Source organism: Taudactylus pleione, unplaced genomic scaffold, assembly GCF_031769625.1.
Source record: "Taudactylus pleione unplaced genomic scaffold, aTauple2 ptg000185l, whole genome shotgun sequence".
NCBI classification, from domain to species: domain Eukaryota; kingdom Metazoa; phylum Chordata; class Amphibia; order Anura; family Myobatrachidae; genus Taudactylus; species Taudactylus pleione.
Window position 1 is genome coordinate 974,219 of NW_028284587.1, and position 27,884 is coordinate 1,002,102.

The 27,884-nt window shown below is 45.7% G+C and overlaps 1 protein-coding gene across 7 annotated transcripts in view; it reads right to left on the reverse strand.

Moving 5' to 3' along the window:
- The window catches only part of APLP2 (amyloid beta precursor like protein 2), a 68,241-nt gene that overhangs the window by 16,366 nt on the left and 23,991 nt on the right, over positions 1-27,884 (reverse strand). For 4 of the 7 annotated variants that reach the window (XM_088476243.1, XM_088476237.1, XM_088476236.1 and 1 more), the window contains exons 2-7: positions 7,250-7,423; positions 6,783-6,912; positions 5,079-5,191; positions 2,067-2,278; positions 1,621-1,829; positions 114-281 (exon numbers count right to left, since the gene is read on the reverse strand). In XM_088476243.1, coding sequence (XP_088332369.1) covers positions 114-281; positions 1,621-1,829; positions 2,067-2,278; positions 5,079-5,191; positions 6,783-6,912; positions 7,250-7,423 — 1,006 coding nt within the window. The remainder of the gene's footprint in view (positions 1-113; positions 282-1,620; positions 1,830-2,066; positions 2,279-5,078; positions 5,192-6,782; positions 6,913-7,249; positions 7,424-27,884) is intronic. The other 3 variants (XM_088476239.1, XM_088476240.1, XM_088476238.1) reach the window with 1 other exon arrangement.

The following is a 27,884-nucleotide window of genomic DNA, read 5'->3' on the forward strand; positions in this document are numbered from 1 at the left end:
ATTGGAATGGTTAAGATAAGACATCAGAGATGAAAAGGGTTAAAACAGAGGCTGCTGCACCATAATCAGCACGGTGAGAGCCGCCTCGCCGAGACTGGGAGCCGCAGACTTACTGGTCACTTTACAAACCGCCATGCAATAGTCCTCGGACTGAAAATTGTTCCTGTTACCACCGCAGCCGCCATATATAAACCGGACACACTTTTTCTGGCGGGCATCGAAGTACCAGCGCATAAACATGGCGCGGCAGGGCCCGGTAACGGCCTCTTGGGAGCAGACAGCTGTGAGGAGACGGGTTACAAACAGCATGAAGTGAGGAACCAATGAGGGGGGAGGACTATTTGTCCGGTCTCTGCCCCCCAGTTACATTAACATTTATGTTCTATTCTCAATGTACATTGTAACCTGGAGAGTGTCCTTGCATTTGTATGATGCCATCACAGGGCAGATGTGGACCATCTACAAGCCGACATTCCTATTTCTTGTCTTCGTTCTCAGAATAAGCAATAGGTCACTATGAGCATTACTGTATGGCTTGATGTTCATATTTATATATACAAATCAAAGGTTTTACTGTTAGAGATGCAAGATGCCCACATATCACAGTGGTGTGACATAACCCAGTTAGGGGAAAACCTGCTCTGGATTGGTTTGCAGACAGCATGGAGCTCTATAATAAAAGACAGTAAGGCAGATAAAGTACCAACCAGTCAGCTCCTATATGTAATTTTTAATACACAGCTTGTAAATCGAGACAGTTCGGAACGGATTTGATGGTACTTTCCCTCTCTCCATGGACCACATGTAATAGGGGGAGAGATTAGAAAATGTGACAGTTTAGCAGTAACCTCTCACACTATTTAAACTCGGCCAATGGAATAGAGTCCGGGAACATGGAAACTGGCATATTTTTCAGACTCAAAAACTGTTACGGCTTAAACTCAACCAGATGTAACGGTGTGAGAGGTTACTGATAAACACTCACATATTCTAAACACTCATCCCATTACATTTGGCCCCAAGGCTTAGAACATCTACCCCTGTATCTTAATGTTCCTAAAACACCAATGAGGTCAACATGATTACTTATCGGGCAGTCACAGGATCATCAACTTGTATCGAATATTTTACATTAGTTCCATCCTTTCCAAGCACCTGCGTGATCCCAAACCAACGCTCAACGATTTAGTCAGTGTGAAATCTTCTGTCTAAAGAATCCTGTCTGGAAAAGCGCACTCATACCGATTTGACGCGGCTGACTATCCAGCGGTGGGAAACAGACCACCAAACGCGCGGAGAGCGCTGGTCGCCATCACGTATTTAGAAGACGTCAACAGCAAATATAAGAATTGATCACTGGAAGGGGACTAGGCTTTCAGATATGGGAATAGATAGTCAGTGCTGATAAATAGACGACAGTTCACACTGGACAAAAATGGGGCATTAGTTGGGTTAAAGGCTACTCGCTCGCCCCGATTACATATAAAAAGGTTTAGAGAGTCAGATACGAAGGAAGAGCGAACTGTAATAAAACCCGCTGGGGTAAATAGACCATATCGTGAGAATTACGTAAAAAGAAAAGTAAATTAATAAAACACGCACATTAGCAGTCACTGTCACCTTTTACGTCTGTCATTATGTCCTTTCCAGATGGTGTTCTTCCATTGGCGACCTCTGTGGTGGGCTCTTCGTTGTAGTCGTCCTCATCCTTGTAGTTGTCATAGTAGTAATCCCGGTCTTCCACCACGTCATCTTCATCCTCCACCTCTTCCTCCTCATCCTCTGCGGCCGCTGTGAAGTCCTCCACATCGGCCTCTGTTGGGAACTCGCTGCCAAGGGGAGAAATGGATGTGGGGGTCAACAATTATAATGCTGCCGGCAGAACCATTTGAAAAAAGGAGTAATGGGAATAACTAGGATGATAATAATAAGATTATTAATAATGACAATAAGGCTTAATCCATTCTCTCCTACGGAAAGAGCCCAGTTACATACACCTAGACATAGCTCCCAGTTCCAGTTAAAGGCGTGGGGAACCTCCAAGGACTTTTTGAGAAGAGACCAACCTTTTGTATGAATCGTAATCATCTTCCTCTTCCTCCTGCTCGGCCTCCTCCTCATCCTCATCGTCCTCCTCCTGATCTACCTCCTTGGAGAGCGGCTCCTCGACCTTCTTGGCTTGGGGGCAGCAGACGTATTCCGTACCGCGGAATTGATCGACGGCGCAGGGAAGCAGCATGCCGTAGCTGTGCAGGACCATGACCTCCGTCATACAGGCCTGGAGGGGGGTCAAACCAAATTAGATGACTGGGGTGCGTTTATATAAACACCACAACGAACCAAGCTTCAGAATCATTAACATGATTGTCAAGTCAAAGCAGTGATGACCCTCACCTAGGGGGACACTAAACAGATTACTCAATCTAACATAACCACCAACTACCTCCCACCCGTAAAATGTGCTCTACACCCAAACGTCCAACTGTCATTCAATCATAAATTCATGCTGGAGGGGCAAAGTCCTTAGAGGACCAGCAGCCCAACACTGGAGTGATGTCCACTCTGTCTGGGAACAAATACCAGGACTAACAGCACAATTTAGCTGGAGACCCTAAACCAGTAATTGCCTCCAGCTTTATTCTACTATAAGCTAGCGATCATTTTATATAATGAAATGTAAGAAAAGAAGGGAAACCTTGGGAGGTCAGTATTCTAACCCTCCCCCTCACAGATGCCTAAACCTAACCTCACCCCCTAGTGCCTAAAGCCAGCCCTCCCCCCTCCTCCCTTAGGACCAAATTCAATTTGAGGAAAAAAGCCGCAATCGGCCTGTTTTCAAAGAATCTCCATATTCAATTCCGGGACGTTTTTGTCTAGGCAACAAAGCCATAGGCAAAAAAGTAGCTTCAACAAAAGGCAGGAGAAAATAAGGGCAAAATCCATACTCTGGGGATAGAAAAGAGAGGGGGGTTTGGTTCAGAACCCTTTGGACACCCCCCTAACGGCTAAACAGGCAAGAAAAAAAATAATGATCTTAATTCACCCCAAAAAAACATTTTTGGGGCAAAAATTTAAAAAGTCTTGAAAATGGGGTGTTTTGGGGCACTATAAGGCTGAGACAGGTGTTTTTAGGGCTGCAGGTTTTTTTGTTTTTTTTTTTTTTTTTTTAAATCTTCACTTTAGAGACTCCAAAATATACTAGTACCCAATTACATGTACCCCAAATTTAACTGCGGTACTTATTTTTCCTCTAAAAACATTGCTTTATATCATTATTCCACACATGTAAATAAACATAACAGTCCTTTGCCTCAAAATAAGATCACTAAATACTTTTATTGGGGCCATTAATACTCTTTTATAGTTATTTCCAGGGTCACTGAGGCTTTTTATGTGGTACAGCCCGATTACCCCCATAATATGCTGTCCTTTTCGCTACATTCTCCTGTTTTGGAATTTAATAGGGCGAAAAGCGGGGAAGCGCAAGGCGAAAACATTGTGTCCAAACAGGCGAAAGCATCACGCTTTTCTCCGAACTCGGCTTTTCGCGGCTAATTGAATCCGGCCCTTAGTGCCTAACCCTCCCTCTAACCCCAATACTTACCGACGGGATTCTGACAGGCGTCGGGATTCCGGCACTGGCATTCTAACCGCCGGCATCCCGACTGTCAGGATTTTGACCGCATCCCGTTAGGACTAATAGTACAATAGTGGAAAGAGTGAGTGAACAGTCAGACAAAGATAAATATATATCTTCCAAAACCGTTCAGTGTGGCCTCAATGTCCACTGCACAGTATAATGAACGAGAGAACGATAACGATGTAGTTATCGTTCATAAATCATGTAGTGGATATGCCCCTTAAGGCTTAGTACATAGACCCGTAAGAGCTTAGAGTTAGGCAGCAGTTTTCGATTTGTTGCAGTGAGACACCATGTGTCCTCTCTGCCCGCAGTCTTATGTCCAAATAGTGGACCTTACCCTCTAGCCAGATATAATGAAACGTGCAATATCTTTCACAAATTACATTTTCGGGAAGGCATTGATGAGGGGGATCGGTTTTCGGACCAACCCTGTCTTAAAAAAAATACCTTATATGGGAAAGATTTCTGGACTGCACACCCTAAATAAATAAATAAATATATATATATATATATTGGGAGGTGCTACCTGATGAGACAAATTGCAGGCACAAAAACAGACAAATCTCAGGTGCACAACTCCAAATTATTAATAATATATAAATGCAATACAATTTTGCAATCAATAGAGGTTTTTAGCATAATCTTGGCCAAGGTTATGGGCCTACCCACCATATCCAGGTAACCTCTGTAGGGTAGGTCCCTAACATACTACGATTCAAATCCAGAGCGCAGGACACCCCCAAACTAGCCCAGCTAAGCCACCCCAGGGCACCGCCATAGTAAGAAAAGTGCAGTGTGAAAGAGATAGTTAGGAGCAGCTACTGCTGCATATAAAGAATGAAAATAAAAAGAGAGGTACATATATAATAAACAAACAGTGAAGGGTTAAAATGTGTTATAAAAGAAAAATGTGTTATAATGCGGTGCCCTGAAATAGATCAACAAAGGCAATCCAGGGGGACCCACGCCCTAAAAATGAACCAAAGTTGCACTACAGTATATAAAACATACTATAGAGCAGTGTTGGGTAACCTTGACACTCCAGCTGTTATGGAACTACATAACCCAGCATGCACTGCTACAGTTTTGCTATTAGGGCATGCTGGGATATATAGTTCCACAACAGCTGGAGTTTCAAGGTTAGCCAACACTGCTATAGAGGTTACCTGGATATGGTAGGTAGGCCCATAACCTTGGCCAAGATTATGCTAAAAACCTCTATTGATTGCAAAATTGTATTGCATTTATATATTATTAATAATTTGGAGTTGTGCACCTGAGATTTGTCTGTTTTTGTGCTTAAAAAAATACCTTCCAGTACAGAGAGACTTTTTATTTTTTAACTTTCAGGTAAGCAGTGGGCAGGTGAAGACCTGAAGTGGTCAAAGCCCAACACACCCCACACAGCGTTACAACGATAAACCTTTAATATTACCTCTCGAGCGACGTTCTGCCAGTGCTGGTGGCTCTCGCACACGTCCATCCGTTCCTTGTGGAAGAACTTGCATTTCTCCGGCACGAGAAGTACATCACTGACGAAGTCACCCACTACAACAGCATAAAGTGGTCACCAGAAAAGGTTAAAGACAAAACAATACACGATTATTTCATCATATTTATTTTTTTCAATTGATTTTTATTTATTATTTTTATTTAGACTTGCTCCAGATTGGAAGACTAAACCCTAGGAATCATTATCATCAATCAGAGCGATTCTTTGGAGGATCTAATGTGGTGCAGCGTCTGCCAAATTTCACTGAAGATAACCAACACGGGCAATAAAATCGCAGTATGTGCTCAGAAAATGAAAAGGACAGCCCAAGTGTTTGGAGGCTCCCTTAACAGATGGACATATAACAATTCAGGAAAAGTGTAACAGACCTAAATATTTTAAGCACCCCGACCACGCACAAGCTAGACCAGCGGTTTTCAACCGGTGTGCCGGTCGCAGTTGTGAAATGTACCATGGCGGCGGTCAGAGCCGCCAGGCACATAATACAGTAATTTGTGATCCGGGCTGCCACTGAGCTCCTCTGGGAGGCTCAGGCGCGCCCGGTCCGTCACCTGCCTAGACACGGAGGCGTGACATCACAGGTCACGCACGCCACGTTGCCTCCTGCAAGCCCGCCCGCCTGCACTAGTGATCGAGCCGGCGCTTCCTGCCCGCGCCAGTGACAGAGCCATGGCTTGCTGCCCGCACCAGTGAGACCAGCCGATGCTTCCTGCCAGCCCCGCACCAGTGAGAGCCAGCACTTCCTGCCTGCCCCGTGCCAGTGCTTCCAGCCCACCCTGTGTTTGTGATCAAGCCAGTGTTTCCAGCCCGGGATGGGGGGGGGGGACCAATCTTCCTTTTTCTTCTAGTTGGGGAGCAATGTATTTTTCTCCTCTGCGGAGGCCAATGTAGTGTGTTTTATTCCCGCGGGGGCCAATGTAGTGTGTTTTTTCATAGGACGTGCACGCCAATTCGATGGATGGTGTGCCTTGGCAATTTTAAAATCTTGTGTTGTGCCTTGATTTAAAAAAAGGTTGAAAATCACTGAGCTAGACTGAAAATTATCCGTTTGGAAAAGGCCACATCTAGATCTACAGGCAAGAATATAGGTTGTTCCTTTGTCCACACTGATAAAAGGATGCTTGTACTCCACAAATAAATCCCATGGGAATACAGTAATGTTGCTTTCTGCGGAACGTAAATTACACCACGGGATAAACGGAAAACCATGAGCGACGCTAGTCAATAAATCATGCACAGGGATGGCTTCTGGGATGCAATAGCTGTGACCTTGATGGTTCAATAAGCCATGTTTAGGATGCAGCCACAAATCTCAAACGCGTCTGTTCCGCCAGCTCGATTTATAACAACAAGGTATATAAATTCCATGGACGCCTGAAGCCGGCCTATAGCACAATTATCAATATCAGCTCAGTGCAGGGGAACACTGACCAGACCCGGATTTGGAGAGGTCAACCGGAAGATTTGTAGGTGCCGCTATTTCTTAAGGTGGTGGGAAGGATCGAAATCTCCCACCTTGTCTGTGATGCTACTAGCCATATAATAATCTGATTATGTCCCAGTATTTTGTAAGTGTATCATAGGCAACATTCCATCAAATCAGCAGCTGGTATGGCGGATATTTACCCAGGCACTTGTAGGGCAGGACGATGTGACTGTGCCCTTTGCAGTTCTTCTTGCCCTTCTTGCACCAGTTATCAATGCTGACCGGCTGGTTGGCCTCCACTACGTTGGTGATCTGAAAGTCTGCGTAGACCTATATTACAAGGGAGATGAGCGAGAAATAACTAAAAAAGGAGACCGGTGCATTTATCTGCCCCCCCCCCCCATCTGCAGAGCCGAAACATTCACATGATGAGTTTCATGTGGGGAAGACGTTTTCTACACAGCAACATTCAACGGGTACCCTGGTCTCCTAAACGCCAACGCTCGTGTCACTGGAGACAGAAGGACCAGGCGTAGCATCAACATTACAGGTCAAGCAGAGAATAAAGCTATGATAACCACCAGTGATTTGTATTCGATATGGGTGAATACTTTCAATATACAATTATACAGCGATAACCCCACCCTGAAGTCTTGACGTCACTCACCTCCTGGCAGTACTGAAGAACCTCCTCCTTGGTCTGGAAACAGCTCTTGCTCCCTGAAGGATCCGGCTCCCATTTGCCAGTCTGAACGTTTACGTGCATGTTCAACTTTCCGCAGAACATCGCCACTTGTGGCTCGGACACCGCGAATCCTATGGCAGCATTAGCCGCCAGAGCCTGTAGGAAGACAATGATATTTACTAAAAAAAAAAATAAAAAAATAAAGTATTCTAGAACGACCATTCCTGCTTCACTGTGTGACTGCACATTGGTAGCCTCAGGTTTCCACATACAAGTCAATAGAAAAGCAGAAAGGTAATACGGGGATCCTTCTGTATACCGCCACCCTCATGTATTACCCTAGTCCATCACAGGTTATACCTGGTGGTAATCTACCCTTGTATATTAACGGATTAGCTTTTTATTGAAAGGACTGTGGTGTTATCAGTGTGAGATCACAAGATGTGTTTTCTGGGAATTGGTATGATTTACCGCGGAACGCATGTCCGGCAGTTGGATCCCGACACCAGCAGGCCGGCAGCAGTGGAAATCCTGATAGTCTAAAAAGGTAAGTACTAAGCCAATTCCCTCCCCTAACCCCCCCCCCCACCCCAGTACCTAACCCTAATCCCCCCTCTAAGTGCCTAAACCTAACGTACCCTTCCCCGCTGCCTAAACCCAAGTCCCCCAGGGGGGGGTGCCTAACCCCAAGTCCCTCCCGGGGGTGCCAAACCGTAACCCTCCCTCCCCCTAGCCTAACTCTAACCTCTCGGGGGGGGACTTAGGGTTAGGCACCTAAACCTAACCCTCCCACACCCCCTGCAGCTATCCGCGCCCGGCATCCCTTCGATCGGGATGCCGGTCTCCCGGTGTCGGTAAAATGACAGGAGTCTAGATGTAGACGCCTGTCATTTAACCCTCGCCGGGATAAAGCAGTCGGGAAGCCGGCTGTCGGGATTAGGTCCCCCGGCTTCCCGACTGCATACCGTTTTCTGTGCCATGAAAGCAGACTGTGGCAATATTACAATCGGCTAAGGAAACGGTGTCATCTCGGTAAACCAGGTGCTCGGTTAGATGAATGAGGCAATCAGGTATGAATCTGCCAGGTGTATAAGCCATCAGGTACATTGATACAACAGGTCTCAGATATATAATAAAGACTCACCCAAAACAAATCCACATAATGGGCTACAGATATAAAATTTAAAAAAAGTGTCAAAAAGCATGAGGGTAACTACAGGAACAGACCTCGGCCAGTCGAGTACAACAGACAAAACAATGGGGGGGGGGGGGGGGTTTCACTCTTTTAGCAATAATATAGGTGTTTCTATATTAATTCCAAGAATGGAATTTTTTTCGTTTTTTTTTTTGTTTTGTTTTTTACAGCTCATGACCTAAATTGTAGACTTTCCCCCTCTGCATGTTGGCATGCAAAGCACATGCTTCGTAAGCCGACTCACGTGTCAGGAACAGCGTAACACTAATCCCCAGCTCACAGGGATAGATGTGAGTGTTACAGAGGGCTATCTGGTCATCCGCAGCTGAGAATGCAACATTCGATATAGCCAAACGCAGAAGTCGCCGCTTGTCCGGTTTACATACAGCCATACATCCCGTGCTGGTGCTAACAGACCAAATCACAGGCGACGTCATGGGCAGTTAGGAGAGTTTTTGGAAATAGAGTTGCCCCAGATTGAAGCAATGACTTCGGGACTCACTGTTTAATAATGATGATATTATTAGTAATAATATTAATCCAGAACAGCTATTTGTTGCAAATGTCAATTTTATAAAACGCACAACTGCCACTTGTATTAGGCCAGGTAGTAGGACAGATGTAAGGGGGGGATTTGGAGGACACTTCTAAAATAAATTCTCTGCCCAGTGTATAAATGTTGTTCCTCATCATATAAATAAAGGATAATAATCGTTCTGACCAGCTCTCTTATTGCACGGAACCAGCAGACAGATAACCAGGAACCTCGGCAGACACAAAGTTCATTATTCAGGTAAGATTTCTAGGCGATGTCAGACCTCACGTTAACGCAAAGAAGCCCGGTGAAGGTCTTGCCATTTGTATCATACATCACCATGGTTATAACAGCAGGACGCCCTTCCGTAATGGCGCAATGGAACTGCCTAGAAGTAGGTCTAAATTACATTCTGCAGATTTACATGTTCTAGCTAAACTTAGCCCGTATTCAATTGCAAAAAACAGGCGAAACCGCACACATGCCAATGGCGAAACTAGTGAAAAGGACTTATTTTTGGGGGGAGAAATCAGTCTGTACCCCCCAAAAAAGTGCCAGTGACTTTGGTAATCAATATAGAAGTGTATTAAAAGCTGTAAAAAAAAAAAAAAAAAAAAGTATTTTGGGTTCCTAAATTGAGTGAAATGACTGTTATATGCACTTTTGCATTAGTGTGAAAAAAATTATAAAAAGCAATTTTTGTGAAAAATAATTGCTGTAGTTAAATTGGGGGTACATTTAAATGGGTACTTGTATATCTTGTAGTTAATAAAGTGAAATGAAAAAAAAAAAAAAAACTAATGAGAGAGAGAGAGAGAGAGAGAGATTATATATTATATATATATATATATATATATATATATATATATATATATATATATATATATAAAGAGAGATAGATATGTAGATATATATATAAAAATAAAAAATAAAAAAGGCACACAGCGGCTGCAGTCCCCTACAATCCTAAACAACACCTGCCCCTTCCATACAGCTCCCCCAAAATAGCCCAATCCAATACTTAAAACCCATTTTCAAACACTTTTTACATTTTCACCCCAAAAATTACAATCCTTTTTTTAAAGGGGGTATTTAGATAATTTTTGATTTTTTTCCCCCCCCGTCTGTTTTTGTCTAAAGAGTTTTCGCCCAGGCGAAAAAACGTCCTGGAATTGAATAGGGCGATACTTCGGAAACTGACAAAAACCGTGATGGCAGCTTTTCGCCTCTCATTGAATACGGGCTTTAATGTGCTGTGTGCAACACAACGGTCCTTTGTTAGGACATAAGCCACTTGGTACAGTACAACAAATAATGTTCCCCTTATGACTGCACCTCATTGTATGTAGGAGTCTATGCCTTTACATTATCTAAGACACCTATGTAATGCCTTTGCTCAGAAGGGTGTGATGATCGGTGACACCAGTCTGCCCACTGTCCTGTGAGAGCAGTGCACCATTTCACACCTGCCAGTGCTCGTCGCTGGTCCCCTTTTCCCTATGGATCAGCGATCCCTTCAGAAAGGAGCAGGTGACGTCTCCTCTCTACAGCCAGAAAGAGACACCCGACGCTGCGTTTTGTTATCGCCAGGAGAGGCAACGCCCCAAAATAGCTTAATTTTTCCATAAGACAAATTCTGCCATAGGACGGTACATAGGAGCAAGCCTCAAAGTTGAATGACTGAGGAGTCATTTTATACGCGGGCAGAAAGCTGCATCAATACCACCCCCCTTCATGGACAGACTTGGTGCAAACAAAGGCTGGTAAGGGCAGGATGGGCCGGGATATTTGTTTTAGTTTCTGCCTGGCTTTCACCCAAGCCTCCAGGGATTGAGCTGCTCCAAAACAAACATTCAGCACGCAGAGAAGTAAAGTACCTCTCACAAGCTTTGCGTTCATCACACGTGTTGTAGGCTCCAGCTTTTGCAGGAGTGACCTTATAATAAATGCCCGAACCCACGAGAAACTGGCGAGGGCGCCGATAATGGAGGCCTGACCCCAGCGACAGCAGGCAGTACCGGAGGCGATATAGGACATAATAATACAATCTAGCACTCACTCGAAGAGAAGGAGAGAAATGAATCAAAACGCACAGAGTGCTCCCAGGGACACCACGCATGGCACAAACTGAAGATAATTTGTAATGGTCACAAAAGAAAAGCCGGATGGTGGTGCCAAGGCGGAGGATCAGCAGTTAGGCTGCCAGATCGTGACAATATGGTATACACAACTCTCCCAAATAGACACAATAAATATGCCCAGCCCCCGTGACCGAACACAGTTACAGCAAAAAGCCTAAATTAGGTATTTATTCCCGATAGACCCTGGTTACCTATAGTACAGGCAAAAGGCTACAGGAGGAAAACGTGGGCCGGGACCCTCTCCGAAATATCAGCGCAGCCTGTTCAATATAAACTAAAGACTGGTTTTGAACAGTGATGTCATTAGCAGTGATGTCACTTTTGATGAGACATCCATCATATTCTGTGAACTCTGCTCATCTATGGTCTAATAACAGGGACTAGACCCAGCAGGGATATGTACTGCAGCCAGACAGTGATTCCCAACCTCGGTCCTCAGGGCACACTAACTGATTTTAGTGATTGAACATGATTGTGCACAGATGGTTAAATCAAAATAACTGAGGTACTAATTAAGTCTCTTGTGCTCAAGTATGGCTATCCCTAAAACCTGGATTGTTAGTGTGCCTTGAGTACCGTAGTTGGGAACCCCTGACCTAGAGTCATGACAATTCATTAATACAAATAGTAAAGTGTTAAATAATGCAATTTTGATGTTCCCATTAGTAGAAAATGGTGGTGTCTTGGGAGAAGTCTTTCATTGGGTGCGATTCTATTCAACGCGAAGTGAATAACGCCAGGAATGAGCTCCCAGAGCTATTCAATCCATCGCGATGTTAGGTTGGGGGAAGGCTCGTTCTCGGCCCTTAAACAGGGTGTTTAGGCGCGATAACGGGCATTCTCCGACTAAACTTCCCGGCGCGATGCTGTTTTCCCGGCGCTAAGGGCAGAAAACAGCATCGCGCCTGGTCTTTTGTCGGATGCGAGATCAAATCCTTAAGGTGCGTACACACTGGGCGATAAAGTGGACGACTGAACGATAACGATATCGTTCAGCGGCTGTGCTCAATGTCATGAACGATATTGAGCACAGCCTGCCGGGGATACACTACACGATATCGCTCAGGGAGCATATCGTGTAGTGTGTACGCACCATAAGTCGGTCTTAGCAGCGCGATGGATTGAATAACTCAGGGAGCTCATTCCCGGCGCTAGTCATTTCGCGTTGAATAGAATCGTGCCCATTGACTTGTACAAACCCCTCTGTTTGGTCTCAACCATAATCCTATGCTTTCCACTCAGATCCAGACACTGTGCCCATGTCAGTTTCCATCCAAATCTAGCGGATATGCCCATCGCCGAACTGTATTTTACACCAGTCCCTATCAGACGGTGATTATAAGTAACAGTATTCTGAGTGCATAGCGATAAATAATTATACTTTGGAGTGTGGGGGGGGGGGGGGGGTGGGAGGTGTTAAGTGCCACTTGGGACACTAGTGAGGTATTATCCATTGCGCAATGGATTCTGTACTACACAATGCGAACCAGGAAAAAAAAAAAAGTAATATTTGGGAGCCGAACAAGGTCAAAGAGGTCATCATCTTGAATTGTGGATCCATTAACCATTCCAGCGCCGTGCTATCACCGCACAGGTAGAAACTCAGCTGGAATGTCAGCTTTTCATGGGGTTGAAGACAAAAATAAAAAAATTTAACCAGGGGATCAGACTAAGGGGAAGAAGAGAATCCGTCCGAGACCAGGAATCCTCCTGACTTATCAATGCTCCCTTTGTAGTCTCAGCTTCTGGCTGAAGCAGAACTCTGTAATAAAGTCTGGTGACTGAACCTCTGAACATTCCAAAAGAAAAAGAAAAAAAAAAAAAAGAAGGTGATTAAACTGGTTCTGAGCAGAGCCTACTGTAGGTCAGGTCTGTACAGCAACGGGTTTCGGAAAAACACTAGTGCAAGTCATCAACGTAACCCTGCGCTGTCCGTCAGTCCAGCAGGATGTACCGCCCTATGGGGCATCTTACGGTGTACCGGGTCCCAGGCCAGGGAGGAGAGATTGTTGGTTATGGCTATCTGGCTTGCAGAAACAGAAATATGGACCAACATAAAAGGTTTACATGGCGGATACCATCTCAGGAGACCAGTATTCAGGTTTACATTACATTACATAAAGCCTACACAACAGTTTACGCACCTGTATTCCAGAATGCCTAGAAAAACGCTATTTCAACCAACAGACAGACACACGATTATAGTCGATTCTCTACCTCGCATATAGGGCTCTATTTATTAACATTATTTTTACTAAAATAAAGTGAAAAAGGGTGTTTTCACACCCATTTCACATTATTTTAGTACCACCTACAGTTACTAAAGGGCAATTGGAGTAGAATTCGTAAAATTCTACTCCAACCCCTAAGTATCACTTATTTTTAGTAATCAGATTGCATTTCCCATAATTGTAATGGGAAATGTGATCGGACCAAAGTTACTAAGTGTAAATTGTAAAAAAAATACTAGGGAAAGTCCTGTGATAATAACGCCAAACTCCTGCTCTGCTCTAACGGGGAGAGCAGAGCCCGGAGCCGGCCCCAGTGATCAGCTGTGTGGTCTAAACAGACCAAACGCTGATACACAAAAAGAAAAAAAAAAAAAAAAAAACACACTTACCCGAGTCCAGGGACCGGTGATCGGGGCTCCGGTGATGTCCTTTCTCCGGTCAGCTGGTCTCCCATGCTGCACTGTTGCCCGGTCGTCACCTGACCGGGTCCCAGTGCAGTATGGGATGTCAGCTGACCGGAGGACATCGCCGGAGCATGCAGGTAAGTGTAATTAAGGGAGATGGGGGGTGGGGTCCGCGATCGCCGGGGGGGGGGGGGGCGGGGGCTGGGGGGGCAAGGCCTGGCAACAGAGGGGGGTAGCAGCGGCGGCCGGCACATGCGTGGGGCATATTATTTTGCGAAAATACCATGACTAGTGTGCGGAGGGGATTCACAGGGACAGAGCTTAATCGCAAGCTCTGTCCCTGCAAGGGTTTTGTAGCAAATCCCTGTGATATTAACTGAATTCGCAATGCGTATTCACTCGGTAATATCACACTACAATCTGCATTACCAATGCGGATTGTAGTAAATAGAACCCTAAGGTCTCCTTCAGCTTTTAGATTGTAAGTTCTGCTACACAAAAAAAAAAAAAAAAACCCACAAAAACAAAATAAAAAATAAAAACTTAGGGTCTCAATCAGACCCAGTCGCAAGCGCTGAGCGCTCGCAACCTGGGTCAATGTTAAGGCCCTGCGCACGCGTAGCGGCCGCACTGTGCGTGCGCAAGCCCCGGAACGAGAGAGAGAAAGTCTCTCGCTCGGGAGCTCACTACAAAAGGGGCGACCTTAGGGTCTCGTCGCAAGCCTCGATGGTCGCGATGGTCTTGACCATCGCGACCATCAACCTGGTCGGTTGCTAAAGCAGTGTGTGGCCGCCCTCATTCAGAACGAGCGCTCGCTTCTTGTGACCGCCTCTGAATGAGGACCTTGGTATCTATTCTATAGAGGTTATGTATTCCCTTTTATAACAGCGCCAATATATTACGCAGCCATTTACAGAAACTGTTTAGTCCCCAGTCCCTGACCAGCGCGCGTTTACAGCAAATTATCTACACAAAGCTGTATAATAATTTATTTTGGTTATTTAATTTTCTGATGTATCGTCTTTGAAAGATACAAGGAAAGACTCCCAGACAATGAGAATTCGTTATCACCTTCATAATGAGCAGGAAATGCTTTGGTATTAATTAATTATACAGGTCGCTTTGTACTAGGATGAACACGACAGAGCCACAAGCCAAGGAGCCCCCTCCCGAGGACAGGAGCATCAAGTCATGTTAACATCACTAAAGAGACCCGGCGTTTATGCCTGAGAGAAGATGGACGCTGCGCAGTGACCAAACCGGAGGACCAAGTCTCAAACCTCCAGCAGGAATCTCGAGAGGAGCCGGTTCTTGTTTCTCCATCCCAGTAGACCTCGTGTTTTCCACAATCACACAATGGAATCCAACAGCCATTAGCGCTTAACAAATGACAGCAACACCACTGGAAGGGGCATAGGGTGAGATATATCAAGTCTTCTAAAGAGTGTATAATACAATCAGCTTCTATATCATTATATAGAATGTCCTTGATAGATGCTAGCGAGATGATTGGTTGCTATAGGAAACCACTACTTTTTAGTCCTGAAAAAGTGTCCAAGGACAGGTGATTGGAGGAGATAATACTTCTGGCTATTAGATTAGCCGTGCACGCGTTGTAGACTGCACTGCCTGTCTCCACTCTCCATAATAACCAGCTACCTGCCAAATTCCAAGATACAGCCCGAGCTTGAAGTACTGAGAGTAACCACGGGACACCCAACCCCTCCCCACCAGGGACCACAGTAATCCCCAGTTTACGGTGCCAGCTCCTTTTAGCTGGGTTTAGGAAATCATGGAAAATTGATTCCAGCTGTGAAGGGTAGTAATTATCTGGGCTTGGACAGATTTCAAGAACATAAAAAGATGCACTGCAACATATAAAATGTAACAAAATCAGTTCAAACTGTATATAAAACAGATCTTAAAAGTAGAAAGAAAACAATTAGTTATTTTAGTTCTTTTGAAATCCCACTTCGACATGTACAAATCATCAAAAACATACTGCACGCACCATCTAAAACACAGCGGAACCCAAAACAAATGAAAGGGTGTTTTACCCCCTAAAGAAAAGTCACAGACCTAAATAGGTGCGTACACACTGTCAGATATTTTGCACAATTTGCCGATTTTGATGCATCACAATTTCAACTCATGTAAAATATGTGCAAATCGTGAGTGTCCACTCACGATCACGATGCGCATCCCCCGGGGGACGTACATCGCATCTTCAGATCCTCCCTCCTGCTGGCAAGATCTGACAATCTCGTTAACGATGCACTGGAAATAGTTAAGGACGCACGATAGGTCGTTAGTAGACAGTTTGTCAAAATTAACACTTTATGCACGATATAGTCAGTCCAGTCAGTCCAGGACTGCCGGGGAGTTCAAGGGAAATGGTTAACGACATTGAATCGTTTGAGAGTAGATCATTGTGTGGGCACCTTAAAAAAAAATATATATCTAAAAAAAAAAAAAGTGTATACATTCTGAGGAGCTATAAAGAATATAAGAGTCCAGCTACGTCTCCCGGGTGCCCAATAAGCATCTTTATTTTAGCTGTCGATTAAAATAAAAAAGTGAATTCAGCAGAAAAGGTGTAAACAGAACATTGTTCTAACTCTTTAGCGCGTACGGTCACTACTTGAAATGGAGGACGATATAAAAGCCAGACCTCGCTGCTTCCAGATACATGTCACACCCACAGCGCAGAGGACATTTCTCGGCTGCACTATATAAATACATACAGTACATACATACGCACACAATCCCCTCCGTTACTCAGTGAGGGCCATGTTGTCGCCATTAATGGTATAAGTGATATAAGGTCATTGATCACAGAATAGCTCCTAATTATTACCCCTCCGATCTTCATTACTCCATTGCCCTCTGCGGTAATGAGGGATATTAAAATCCTGACAGGTGGAGAAGACGCAGGGGGAGGGGCTGTCTGGAGCTGGGCCTTTAATTGATTTGTTAAGGCTGCAGTGAGTGGGACACACATTTCATGGCTCGTCTGAAGATTTCATTAGGAAAACAAGCATCTAAATTTCCCCAATCAGATCCTGCCATGCTCAAAGCACAAACTCCTAATCACTTAAAAACACCACACTGCCCCAAACCCGAAACACAATGCTGCACTTGTCTGTCTTTAATACGAGCTTCTCCAACAGCTGGGAACTTGGATCCAGAGAGGGGGACACAAAATCCGCTCGCACACACAAATTTGCAGTATATTATTGTTAGCGCTGATTGCAAACGTTTTTCTGTTTTTGTATACATTTATGACATTAATATTGCACACTGCTAATTCCATGTATGGGTAAAACAGAGCGTGGGCATATTTCTTTTCTGTTTCAAAATGTTGCCTTGTGCTATCATGGCAGCTTTCAATTAAGGCTACAAAAGACCTATTTGGGTGTGGCTCACAAGCCAGCCCCTGTATAGATGTGTCCCTCTGTATCTAGGAGGCGAGTACATTTTAACTGCAATGTAATGGTGTGCTGGGCATATATGCTAGTGTAGGGACCAGCAGAAAAAAGGGGTCCCTTGCCGCTGGGCTGCAAAGCTTACCCAGACACCCGCATTACACAAGTCCACCTCCTGCTTGAGTGCAGCCACTTCCATGAAAATGCTGGGAGTTGTAGTTCAGATGGTAACCTACAGCCTTTGCCTGCCGATGATACCCATAACCAGGCTGGTCACGCCTGCACTGTAATATTTATATTTGTAAGAGCAGGAGCACGTTTTCCCAAGCCTACCGGGAGAGACCCCTACATTGCCACACAAGAACAAAATATTGCATGGAGACTATAGGGTGATGAAAGAAACAAAGGTTTCAATAGAGACACTGTGTCCAATTTATTTAAAATAAAAAAGGACTGCACTTAGAGCCAAAAGCAATAGGAGCAAGTCAAGGGTTAACCCTTTCCACATTCCCCTGGTATGAGTTTCCTTCAACAGCCCATGGGAGCACATTTTATAATGGTTTTAACTCTGTGATGGCATACCAAACCACTTCTGCAGGTAATCAAAAGGAGCATAGGGCCTGATTCAGAGCCGCTCGTAAGCGGCCGCTGGTTCGTTCCGAGCTATGTTTGCCCAACTGCGCATGTGTACGGATTTTAATATGCATGCACGAACCAGTCAGCGCGGCCGAAAATAGTTTGTTCGCTAAATAGCGAATGCCTGCTATTTTGAGTGACAGGAGGAGGCGTATGTGGGTGGTAACAGGGGAAGGTGCTTGAAAACGGGGAGTGGAGATCCGAACACAGGCGTGCTTAAAGGTCAAAACGGGCGTTTTATGGGTGTGCATAATTAATACACCAGCGTCATTGACCACGTCACTGGGTTATTTTATAGTCAGAACTGCTCGCAAGATTGTGGTAGGAAAAACCAACCACAAGAATAGCGAGCAGTTCATACGCTGGTCGATGTACTCGAGTAATCTAATAAATAGCGGACATGACGTAGGATGCGAGCGGCCAGGGGGCGTAGTTATCCAAAAAACTACCGCAAGTTTTGTTCGCTCGTTCAGACATGGAGGCGTCAACAGACCGCAAAGAGCAAACTGTTCATTTGAATAGCCACCCCCTTTTCCTGAACGACCGTCCGCAAATATCGTCCGGCTCTGAATCAGGCCCATAGTACACAAGGATTACTGCTACCCTAGCCACAAAGTTCTATAAATGCCCAAATAAAATCGGTTCTACCACATAAAGCTCCCAGGTGGTGCACATCATCCCATGCACAACCTTGTACAGCAGCCCATAATCATCTGCACAACCTTGTATACCTGAGATGGTGCACCCCATAATCACCTGCACCTCATATAGTGCCAAGATGGTGCACCCTATAATACTCTATTACCTCAGAGATCCCCAGGTAGTGCACCCCATAATCCTCTGTACTAATAGATCCCAGGTGGTGCACCCCATAATCCTCTGTACTAATAGATCCCAGGTGGTGCACTCCATAATCCTCTGTACTAATAGATCCAAGGTGGTGCACCCCATAATCCTCTGTACTACCTTGTATAAATCCCCACCATAATCACCTACTATCTCGTATAGGTTCCAGATGGTGCACCCGTTAATCTCTCATATTAGCACCCAGGTAGTGCACCCCATAATCATCTGTACTACCTCATATAGCTTCCAGGTGTTGCACCTTTATTTCCTTGTAGAGATCCCAGGTGTTGCACTTTTACTGCCTAATATAGATCTCTATGTGGTGCACCCCATAATCTTCTGTACTAATAAGCACCCAGGTGGAGCACCCCGATTGCCTCATATAGATCTCCAGGTGGTGCACTCCATAATCCACCCAGGATGCTACTAAAACCCTCACTGGTCATCTCCATATTGGATTACTGTAACCTCCTCCTATCTGGCCTCCCTGACTCCCATCTCTCTCCTCTCCAGTTAATCCTTAATGCTGCTGCTCGACTCATCTTCCTCTCCAAACGCTCTACATCTGCCTCCCCTCTCCTACAAGCCCTCCACTGGCTCCCCTTCCCTTTTAGAATCCAATTTAAGGTTCTAACGCTCGCTTACAAAGCCCTCATCCAATCTTCTCCCATATACATCTCTGATCTCATCTCCCTTCACTCTCTCCGCCTTCTTCGTTCAATTAATGCACGCCACCTTTCATGCCAGCTGATTACTTCCTCCCACCTCCAAGATTTTGGCCGCACTGCTCCCCACCTCTGGAACTCTCTCCCACTCCCCATCAGACTCCCCACCTCTGGAACTCTCTCCCACCCCATCAGACTCTCCACCTCTTTGCAATCCATCAAACGGGCTCTCAAGACCTTCTACTTCATCAAAGCCTTCCAGCTATCATTCTAACTCCCTACAACATACTTCTTCCTTCCCATCTACCCCATCTGTGTTACCCCTGTTTGTCTGCCCCTCCCTTTTAGAATGTAAGCTCTTACGAGCAGGGCCATCTACCCTCTTGTGCTTCTCCCTACTTTAGTTTCATCTACTTCTTACTCACAACTAGGGCACTTAACACTTGGTGGCTTATGCTCTGTTGCTTATCTGGGAGTTCTGGTCGCTAATGTAACAATATATATTATCCATGTCCTGGTCCTGTATTGTATTGTATTGTTCTGTAAGTCGCTTGTCTACAATTTATGTATTTCGTAAGGCGCTGCGGAACACTTGTGGCGCCATATAAATAAATGATAATAATGATATAATAATAATAACTCTGTACTACCTCCTATAGCTCCCAGGTGGTAACCCCCATGAACACATGCACTACCTCATAATTCCCAGGGGGTGCACCCACACAATCCTGCCCGTGACCTGAATTTCGGTTAAAAGCCAGCACTTGCCCCTATACAATCTCGCTGCCAATTTATACACAAACTCACCCAGCCCTGATTTAGATAAAATACATTTGCCAGGAACATCTAACAGAAGACAGTAATCACAAAACCAATTGCAGTCAGTGAGCGAGGAAGTTTCGCTATCTCACACACGGCGTCCAGCGGGGTCACTTGTAAGAAGCCGACAGCGCCACATCACCTGCACTTCTGACAAGTGGCGGCTGCTCTCTGCCAATCGGTGCCGCAGTGCTGTTACGGTGGATAGGTCTTATACATTGGAGTGGCAAAGTTCTATAGAACTACCGAGTGTAACCCGTCAGGTCAGCGTGTCAGACATGTCATTTATCATGACCTAGTACTGCATAAAAGACAGGGATCGGCCAGCAGTGTGCCCAGGTATATCCCTGGGCGGGGAGGGACTTTGAGCAGCCCACATTCAGGACGGTCGCCAGCTTCCCTGAGGACCACACAGGCCGAGGGAGCATCTGAGAGCGTGGCCGGAATGATGCACTTGGCCCAGGAGCTAATAAGCATTCAGATCATGCTCCCTGCACATCTTCACCAAGGGCAGCCGCAAGGACTACGCTGGGCCTGAGAGAGAAGAGATTTAGAGCTAGATTTGTTCTTTAGCATTTGAAGGGTAGTAGCCAAACTCTGACAAGGAAAATAAAAAACCCCCGGGGGGTTTCTCCTGATCAAAAGGAACAGACCTCTATGAAGGCAGCAGGTTTAACCCCTTCCTGCAGCATTTTTATTTTTAGGAAGGAGATTCTTTGTAAATGCAGTGTACCAAAAATAGCCACCGGCCACGGACGGAAAAGCTGCAGCTTCCAGCGGTCACAATGGAGCTTCCCAGCATCTTCTACCCCTAAGAAGGGAATGCGATGCTGTAGAACCCACCCTCTGCTGAAAGTGACATTTCCTGTCCCAGAAACCGAGACCACGTTCTCTGCGTTGCTGCCTGATGGCACAGAGCTGCTGCCGGAGCCTCATCCATCATGGTGACACCGCTCGATGTCCGCAGGCGCCCAGCGTATGCCTCCAATACGCATTTAGACAGCGGTGTGCCCTTAACAATGAATTGTAGGTCACTAAGCAGGATCCAGATACTACAGGGTTAAATTTAAATGCAAGCCACTGGCTCTCCAGCCATGCAACATGCTGCAGCATACACCGCGCTGAACGGGAAAGAAAAAAAATTCTAAAAGCCCTCGCGGGTCCGGCGTGAAAGCCGTCCTGCCGCCTACACAGAGTGAAGGCAGCCAGGTAGCGGGCTATTCAATGGAGGTACAGTGCCTCATGCCTCAGTGAGGTCACAAGCCTTTTAGGAACTCATGAAGGCATGCTGAACCAATGTCCACCCCGCCCCCCCATAGATGTCAGTGACAAGTCACCAAACTGTCCCTAGACAGACAGATCTACAAAAGGTCAATTTGCACACGCTTCAATGTAATGCAAAGCTACACGTAGCCGAGGATGTGTGTAAAGGCCACATTAATCAATGCAACTGCAAATACAAGTAAGCCAGGGAGCTGGCACTGTAGGTAGGATGGATAAACCCCCCCCTCTATTCACACATTAATGTGTAAGTCACATTGCACGGTGTAAGCTCGCGAGGAGTGACGTCCTGCACAAAATATCTAAAATATGTATACATGGCCTCAACCCACAACTCAGGCCTATAGGTACGGACTACAAAAGCCAGCACACACAAAGGACGCCAGGTGCACCCATGTACCCTAAGGCTGCACTATACAGAGAGTAAAATGCTTGTGTAAAGCTCCTGTGTTGATTTAGTGTGTAAATGATCACTGGAGACAAAAGCCTACTCAGCAATCTGCAAACAGACACAGCACGGAGAGAGGACAGCTGAATACTCAGCTCTGCTTTTCATTTCAGCATATTTTTATTATTAATAAGAACTGCAGTGAAGTAGAGAGTGCTGCAGAGTATGATGGAGATATATTAATGAAAGGTAATTCAGAAGACCATAGAGATTTATGTTCGTACGACGAAACAACGTCCCCGGTTTACATGATGGGATGACATCACAGAGCCAATGTGGCAACATACACTTTGGAGACCAGGTGAAACAATTTTGCAAGCTAGGCAGTAAGTATAACCCAGAAAGAGACTCTTCAGGAGTGGTCTGGAAAGATTAAAGGGGGGGGGGGGGGGGGGGTTTGGGAGAGAGAAAATCTCAACTTCCAGATCGGAGTCGTGTAGATAGAAGTTAGAATAGTTGCCGACTTCAGACATCAGGGCCTGTTAATGCTACTAGTCATCGCAACAAAACCATCTGGATTGTATAACCATCGATGGTTACTCTGTGCACATGTACAGAAGCACGCAGAGACTCAAGCATTCGCACAGTAGCCGAGCTGTGGACATCCCTTTCGGGTGTCCGCAGTTGCGTAGAAGCGGTCAGCCATCGACTGCGCATCAGATAGCTGCTTCCGATGGACGGCAACCATCGAATACCAGCAATTTGAAGGGAAAAGTATTCCCATCTAATCAGGAACATCGATGTTTGCTAACCATCAGCTCCCGATATCCATCCCCGCGATTATCATACTGGATGCGGTATTAAGTCACATGTGCTTAAACATTGATATCCTTAAAACCAAGACACTTATGCTGGGTACACACTAAACAGATATATCCGCAGAAGATGGTTGTTCGGATACACTGAACAAGGGATCGGTATGAAATCCCGGCAGAGATGAAGATCCCGACTGCGCTAAAAGGCAAGTATAAACTAACCCAAACCCCCCCCCCCCCCCCCTAAAGTGACAGGCGTCTGGATCTCGACGCCGGTCATTTAACCATTGCCGGGATTAGACAGTCGGAAAGACGGCGGTTGGGATTCCGTCCAGGGGCTACCTGACCGCTTCCCCTGAACAACTATCATCTGTGTTCAGTGTGTAGGGGCGGGTCCCACTGGCCAGTGGGCGGGGCACGGAGTGTCCTCCCCCCTCGGCGCTGCTGCATGTGTACGGGCAGTCGACAGACTTACACCCTCTCCCTGTCAATTACTGACCAATCATGCATAACCAATGGGAGACCGGATTAAAGCTCATTTAGGACATTTATATTGGAGGGATCATTTCTGGAGTCACTTTCCAGGACCTGTTAGTGCGTTAGAAGATAACCGGGGAGTAGACGACAGCTGTGACTAAAATGCCAATGTCATTTACATCCATGCCCGATACTGATCCTATCAATTTCCATAGGTTTATCAGGAATCAGGTGTTCTAACACCTGGCTATGAAGCAGCGCTATAGCCAGGGTCACTCCCTGTACAAGGAGTCAGTGCGCGCACACAGACGATCACTCAGTTCACCTGCTGTCTGGGTGGCCTTTAAACTCATAAAAGGATGTAAAGAGACTCAAGACATGAAAACCCTCAACGTTTAGTTATGAACCAATCCCAGATATTCACCTTGTTCTAGACCAGTGTTTCTCAAACTCCATCCTCATGGAATCCTAACATTGCATGTTTTTAAAGAAAAGCATCCTCAGGAATAATTGGTACCACCTGTAAATCTATTGGGTTAGTCAATGAACACACCTGTGTTTCAGCTAGATGATCTGGAAAACATGCACTGCTAGGGTGGTCCAATCTACCTGCGCTGTAACATGTCCTACAGAGACTATGGGGTTGATGTGTCACCTCTGTACATGCGTCCCGATATGTACCACCGAGGACTCAGATATGGAGACCCATGCAATTTCAATAGGTGTCTTGGGGCGTTAATTTTGGGCTAAAAATTGCAGATTTATTGGCGTTAGCGACTGCTGAACCTTGTGGCCATGGTTGAGTCGATCATTCTACTCCTGCTATAGACAGGTGCAAAGTCCGATGGTCAGACAGTTACCGGAACTGATCGGCAGCCGGTGGGCGTCTCAATAGGACGCCATCGGCAACAACATTCCCATAAAGACCCAGCCGTAATGCAAGTACAATAAAGGCGGCAGACCCAGGGGAAACTGATGGCACAGACCGGCTACAGCATAGTTAAAGCCTTCCTTCCCACATGGGCTGCAGGGACTGACTCCATCTCCTAATTATGCATATATATCATAGATGGCAGCATCCTGCACCTAACAAGACAGCTGCAGAACACATCAAAGCTCTGCAGTGCTGCAGTAAAAAGAAACGGCAGTGCTACTGTAACAGCGCCCAGCGATTGACTGCTGGGCCCCGATGGCCAGGTCAGTCTTGTCCGATAGGACCTCCAGAAGAGATCTACCTACCCACAGGGAGCCTAGAACACAGCTGCCCAGTCACCACATACAGAAACACAGGGGGGAGGGTGCTTGGCCTGCACACCCTAATTTTAAACATAATAAGAGGTGCTACCATGCTGAAACTTGTAGTGCAATGCAGGGAAAAAAAAAAAAATGCAGGTGCACACTCGAAAGAACATTTCTCGGGTTGCGCACCTGCATTTTCTATTTACGGCTCCAAAAGGCCGACAGCTCCGAGCCAGGCGCCAGATGCGCCAACTATAATCCTAGCCAGGGAAAGATGCAAGACACACATACCAAGCAAATGTATATGGAATAAAAATAATTCCCTTTATAGGTTTCATCTCATTTAGCTAATTTGGATATTTAAATCCTGCACCTAAACCCCTTTTAGACAGATTGGGAGTCCCAAAACCAATTTACAATAGACCCTCTCTCAAGTGTCACTTAGTATGATTAAACATTGCAGCTGGCAGGTCTGAAACCTTTATCCCCAGTGTAAGATATAGTTGCATTTGGGAGACCCCCCCTCTACACACACACACACACACACACCTACAAGTACATCCGTAGCACGATTCTCAGGACGATTGCTGTGTCTGCCTCCATTATTTTGCGGCACTGAGCAGCCTGTGAATGACGTATGTGTTTAATCAGGCTCACAAAGAATCCAGTTCCCCAAACACACCCCTGAGATCTCCCCCCACCCAGCACAGAGCAAACCTGCGGACAGTAACTCAGCGGAGTAATCTCCTGCCTCATTAAACCTTTTATTTTAATTACTCCGTGCTTGGCTGTGTATGACAGGGGCCGCGGAATCCATCACACGTTATCCGGGCCACTTAGGATAACAGCACAGGGTGGGTGACACTTACCCACCGTACTGATGTCGTCCATACCTTACACTCCGCTTTATTAAATCTTGGGACGCGCTGCGGTTTCTCATTATAAGAGTAGATTATGATCTCATTGCTCCTTCTGTCTCCCTGGAATTGATTGGTATAAATTACTGTGGATCTTGCAGAACGTCAGCCCCAATAACTCGGTGCTCAGTTCATGGGGAGGGGGCTGCTAGGGACTATAACCGCTAGTAATGATGGTATTGATTACAGAAGCTTGCAGTTTAAAAGAATTGCTTTATATATTTGCATTCTGCAAATTTCCCAGCTGCTCCCAGACAACGCCACGTGATAGAGCAGGCTGATTATAGGGTGCCAATAACCCTCCTAGTTGAACTGTATAAAAATGCAGCTTGGTGAAATGTACCGTTTTCATCATCGTTCAATAAAGTGGCCGATCAATAAAATAAGAGGCCGTGCAGGGGGGTGTAGGTCATTAGCCGGGCAGAGAGGGCACACACGGGTAGTAAGGAGAACTGACAAAGTGATAAATCATGAGGCATCAGACAGCGTCCGACGTATCATTGATAAAAGGTCTGCATAGCCGCCAACCTCCTGCGGAGAGTAAAGAGCCTGTACCGTCTGCACCATATGGCTCGGCGTGGCGAGTGCTAAGGACCAGATGGCTTCGCCAGGAAGCTCAGCAATTTGGATGAAGATTATTGCACTTTATTTATAGTGCACAGAAAATAGCAGATGGGCCCTGGCGGCCCTTATGATCGTTTATTCATGTACAAGGTAATTCACAGAGGGGAATATCACCACTACAGTTGACCACAGTACTTCAGGGAAACCACTGTAAAACGGGGAACCACTGTATGACAAGGGGGACTCCCGGTAGGGGAACTACAGTACGATCAGGGGGATCCACAGGAAAAGGGGGGGGACCCCCGGCAGTGTCACCGTAGCACGAGGGGGCGTGGCATGGGGAACCACAGTAAAACGGGGAGAATGAAGAAGGAAGGACAAGGAATGATGCTCACAACGCTAGGGCTTCTAAGCCAGTGTGATAGTACCTCTGGCTCTACAGTATGGCTATGGGGGGGTATTCAATTAGGTGCGAAAAGTCAGTTTCTGCGGACAAGTATCGCCGGTGACGTCATTTCGCCAGGCGAAACAACTTCTTTGTATTCAATTCCAAAGACTTTTCGCCGGTGCGTAAAGTGAGTGCATTGGAATAGGCAAAAAAGATTCGCCTATGAAACCTGTAGGAAAAAAAAAAAAAAAAAAAAAAAAAAAAAAAGAGTGCAGAATTGGGGATTAGGGGTGCAAACCAAGTATGCCCCAGGTGTTAAGATTACAGGTGCTTGCGGTAGTAGGATTTTTTTACTTTTTTTTTTTTTAAACTTCACTTTAGCAACTTTAAAATATGCTTGCACCCATTTTCGTGTACCCCAAATTTGCTGGGACTACTTATTTTCTCCCCCCCCCCCAAAAAAAACCCTGCTAAATGCTATTCTCCACCACTTCTGCAAATACGCTAATTAGCAGCTATAGAGAGCATTTAAGTACCCCAAATACCCCCCCGAATATGCCTGATGATCTATAGTGATCCCCAATGTCAGACAACATTCTTCTTTTTGGGGGATGTCAGGCTGATTTCCCCAAATCGGACAGGACTTTTCGCTGGTTTCAAACTCGCCGGGTTCCGTATTTGCCGATTGGAATTGAATACGGGGATAAGCGCGACACTTTTCCGCACGCAAAACCAGTGATGACGGAGGAAACTCCAGGATGCGAAAAGTCTGACTTTTCGCACCTAATTGAATACCACCCCTAAGAGAGAAAGGGAAAGCAGACATTGATAGGCTTCTTTTAAATCAGATAACTAGAGAAAGTCATTCCTTGCACATCAAACCACGGATGGAAAACCAGCTGGCCAACTTCCCTATACCACACACAACTGTGGTTACTCGCCCTGAATTTACAGAACTTTCCCCGAATAGGCTGCACTTCCTGTCACCACGGCAACAAACACCCGGAACATCCAGAAAACTATCCACTTTTTAGTCATTGTGTAACAGAGCAGAACTTTCCATGTTGCTGTACAAGAAACAGTACTGTTACCGGGGAGTAACGATTAACTTCCATCACCCAGTCCTACAGTAACCAAGTTACACCAACACAGGGCACCCCTAGTCCTGGATACGGCCCAGCTCACAGAGGGCACCACTTTATGGGTAACCCAAGCTTGGCAGGGGTCTCACAGCCATTAAAAGCTTGACGTAGCCTTTTTTTTTTTTTTTTTTTTAATTAAGTGTGGCCGGTCTATGTGATAAAATGTAATTAGTTCAGTAATTGGGCTTCAATAAAAACTAGTTAAGCGCACCGGGACTTTTAAATCTCTAGTAATCTGCATTATGCAGCCACTGATAAGTAATTGGCCACAGGCTGCTGCGAGTTTCCGGCAGGGCGATTTTGCAGCGCAAGTATATTGGTTTGTTGCCATGTTCCCAGTACTACCGACAGGTTTACGCTTTTTGGCTTCTTGTGAAGCTTAAGGCGAGAGGAGATGATCCTCGCAGATGGCGATAGACCAGGGCAGTGGTGGCGAACCTCGGCCCTCCAGCTGCAGTGGGACTACATATCCCAGCATGCCCTGCCACAGTTTTAGCATTCCCTAATAG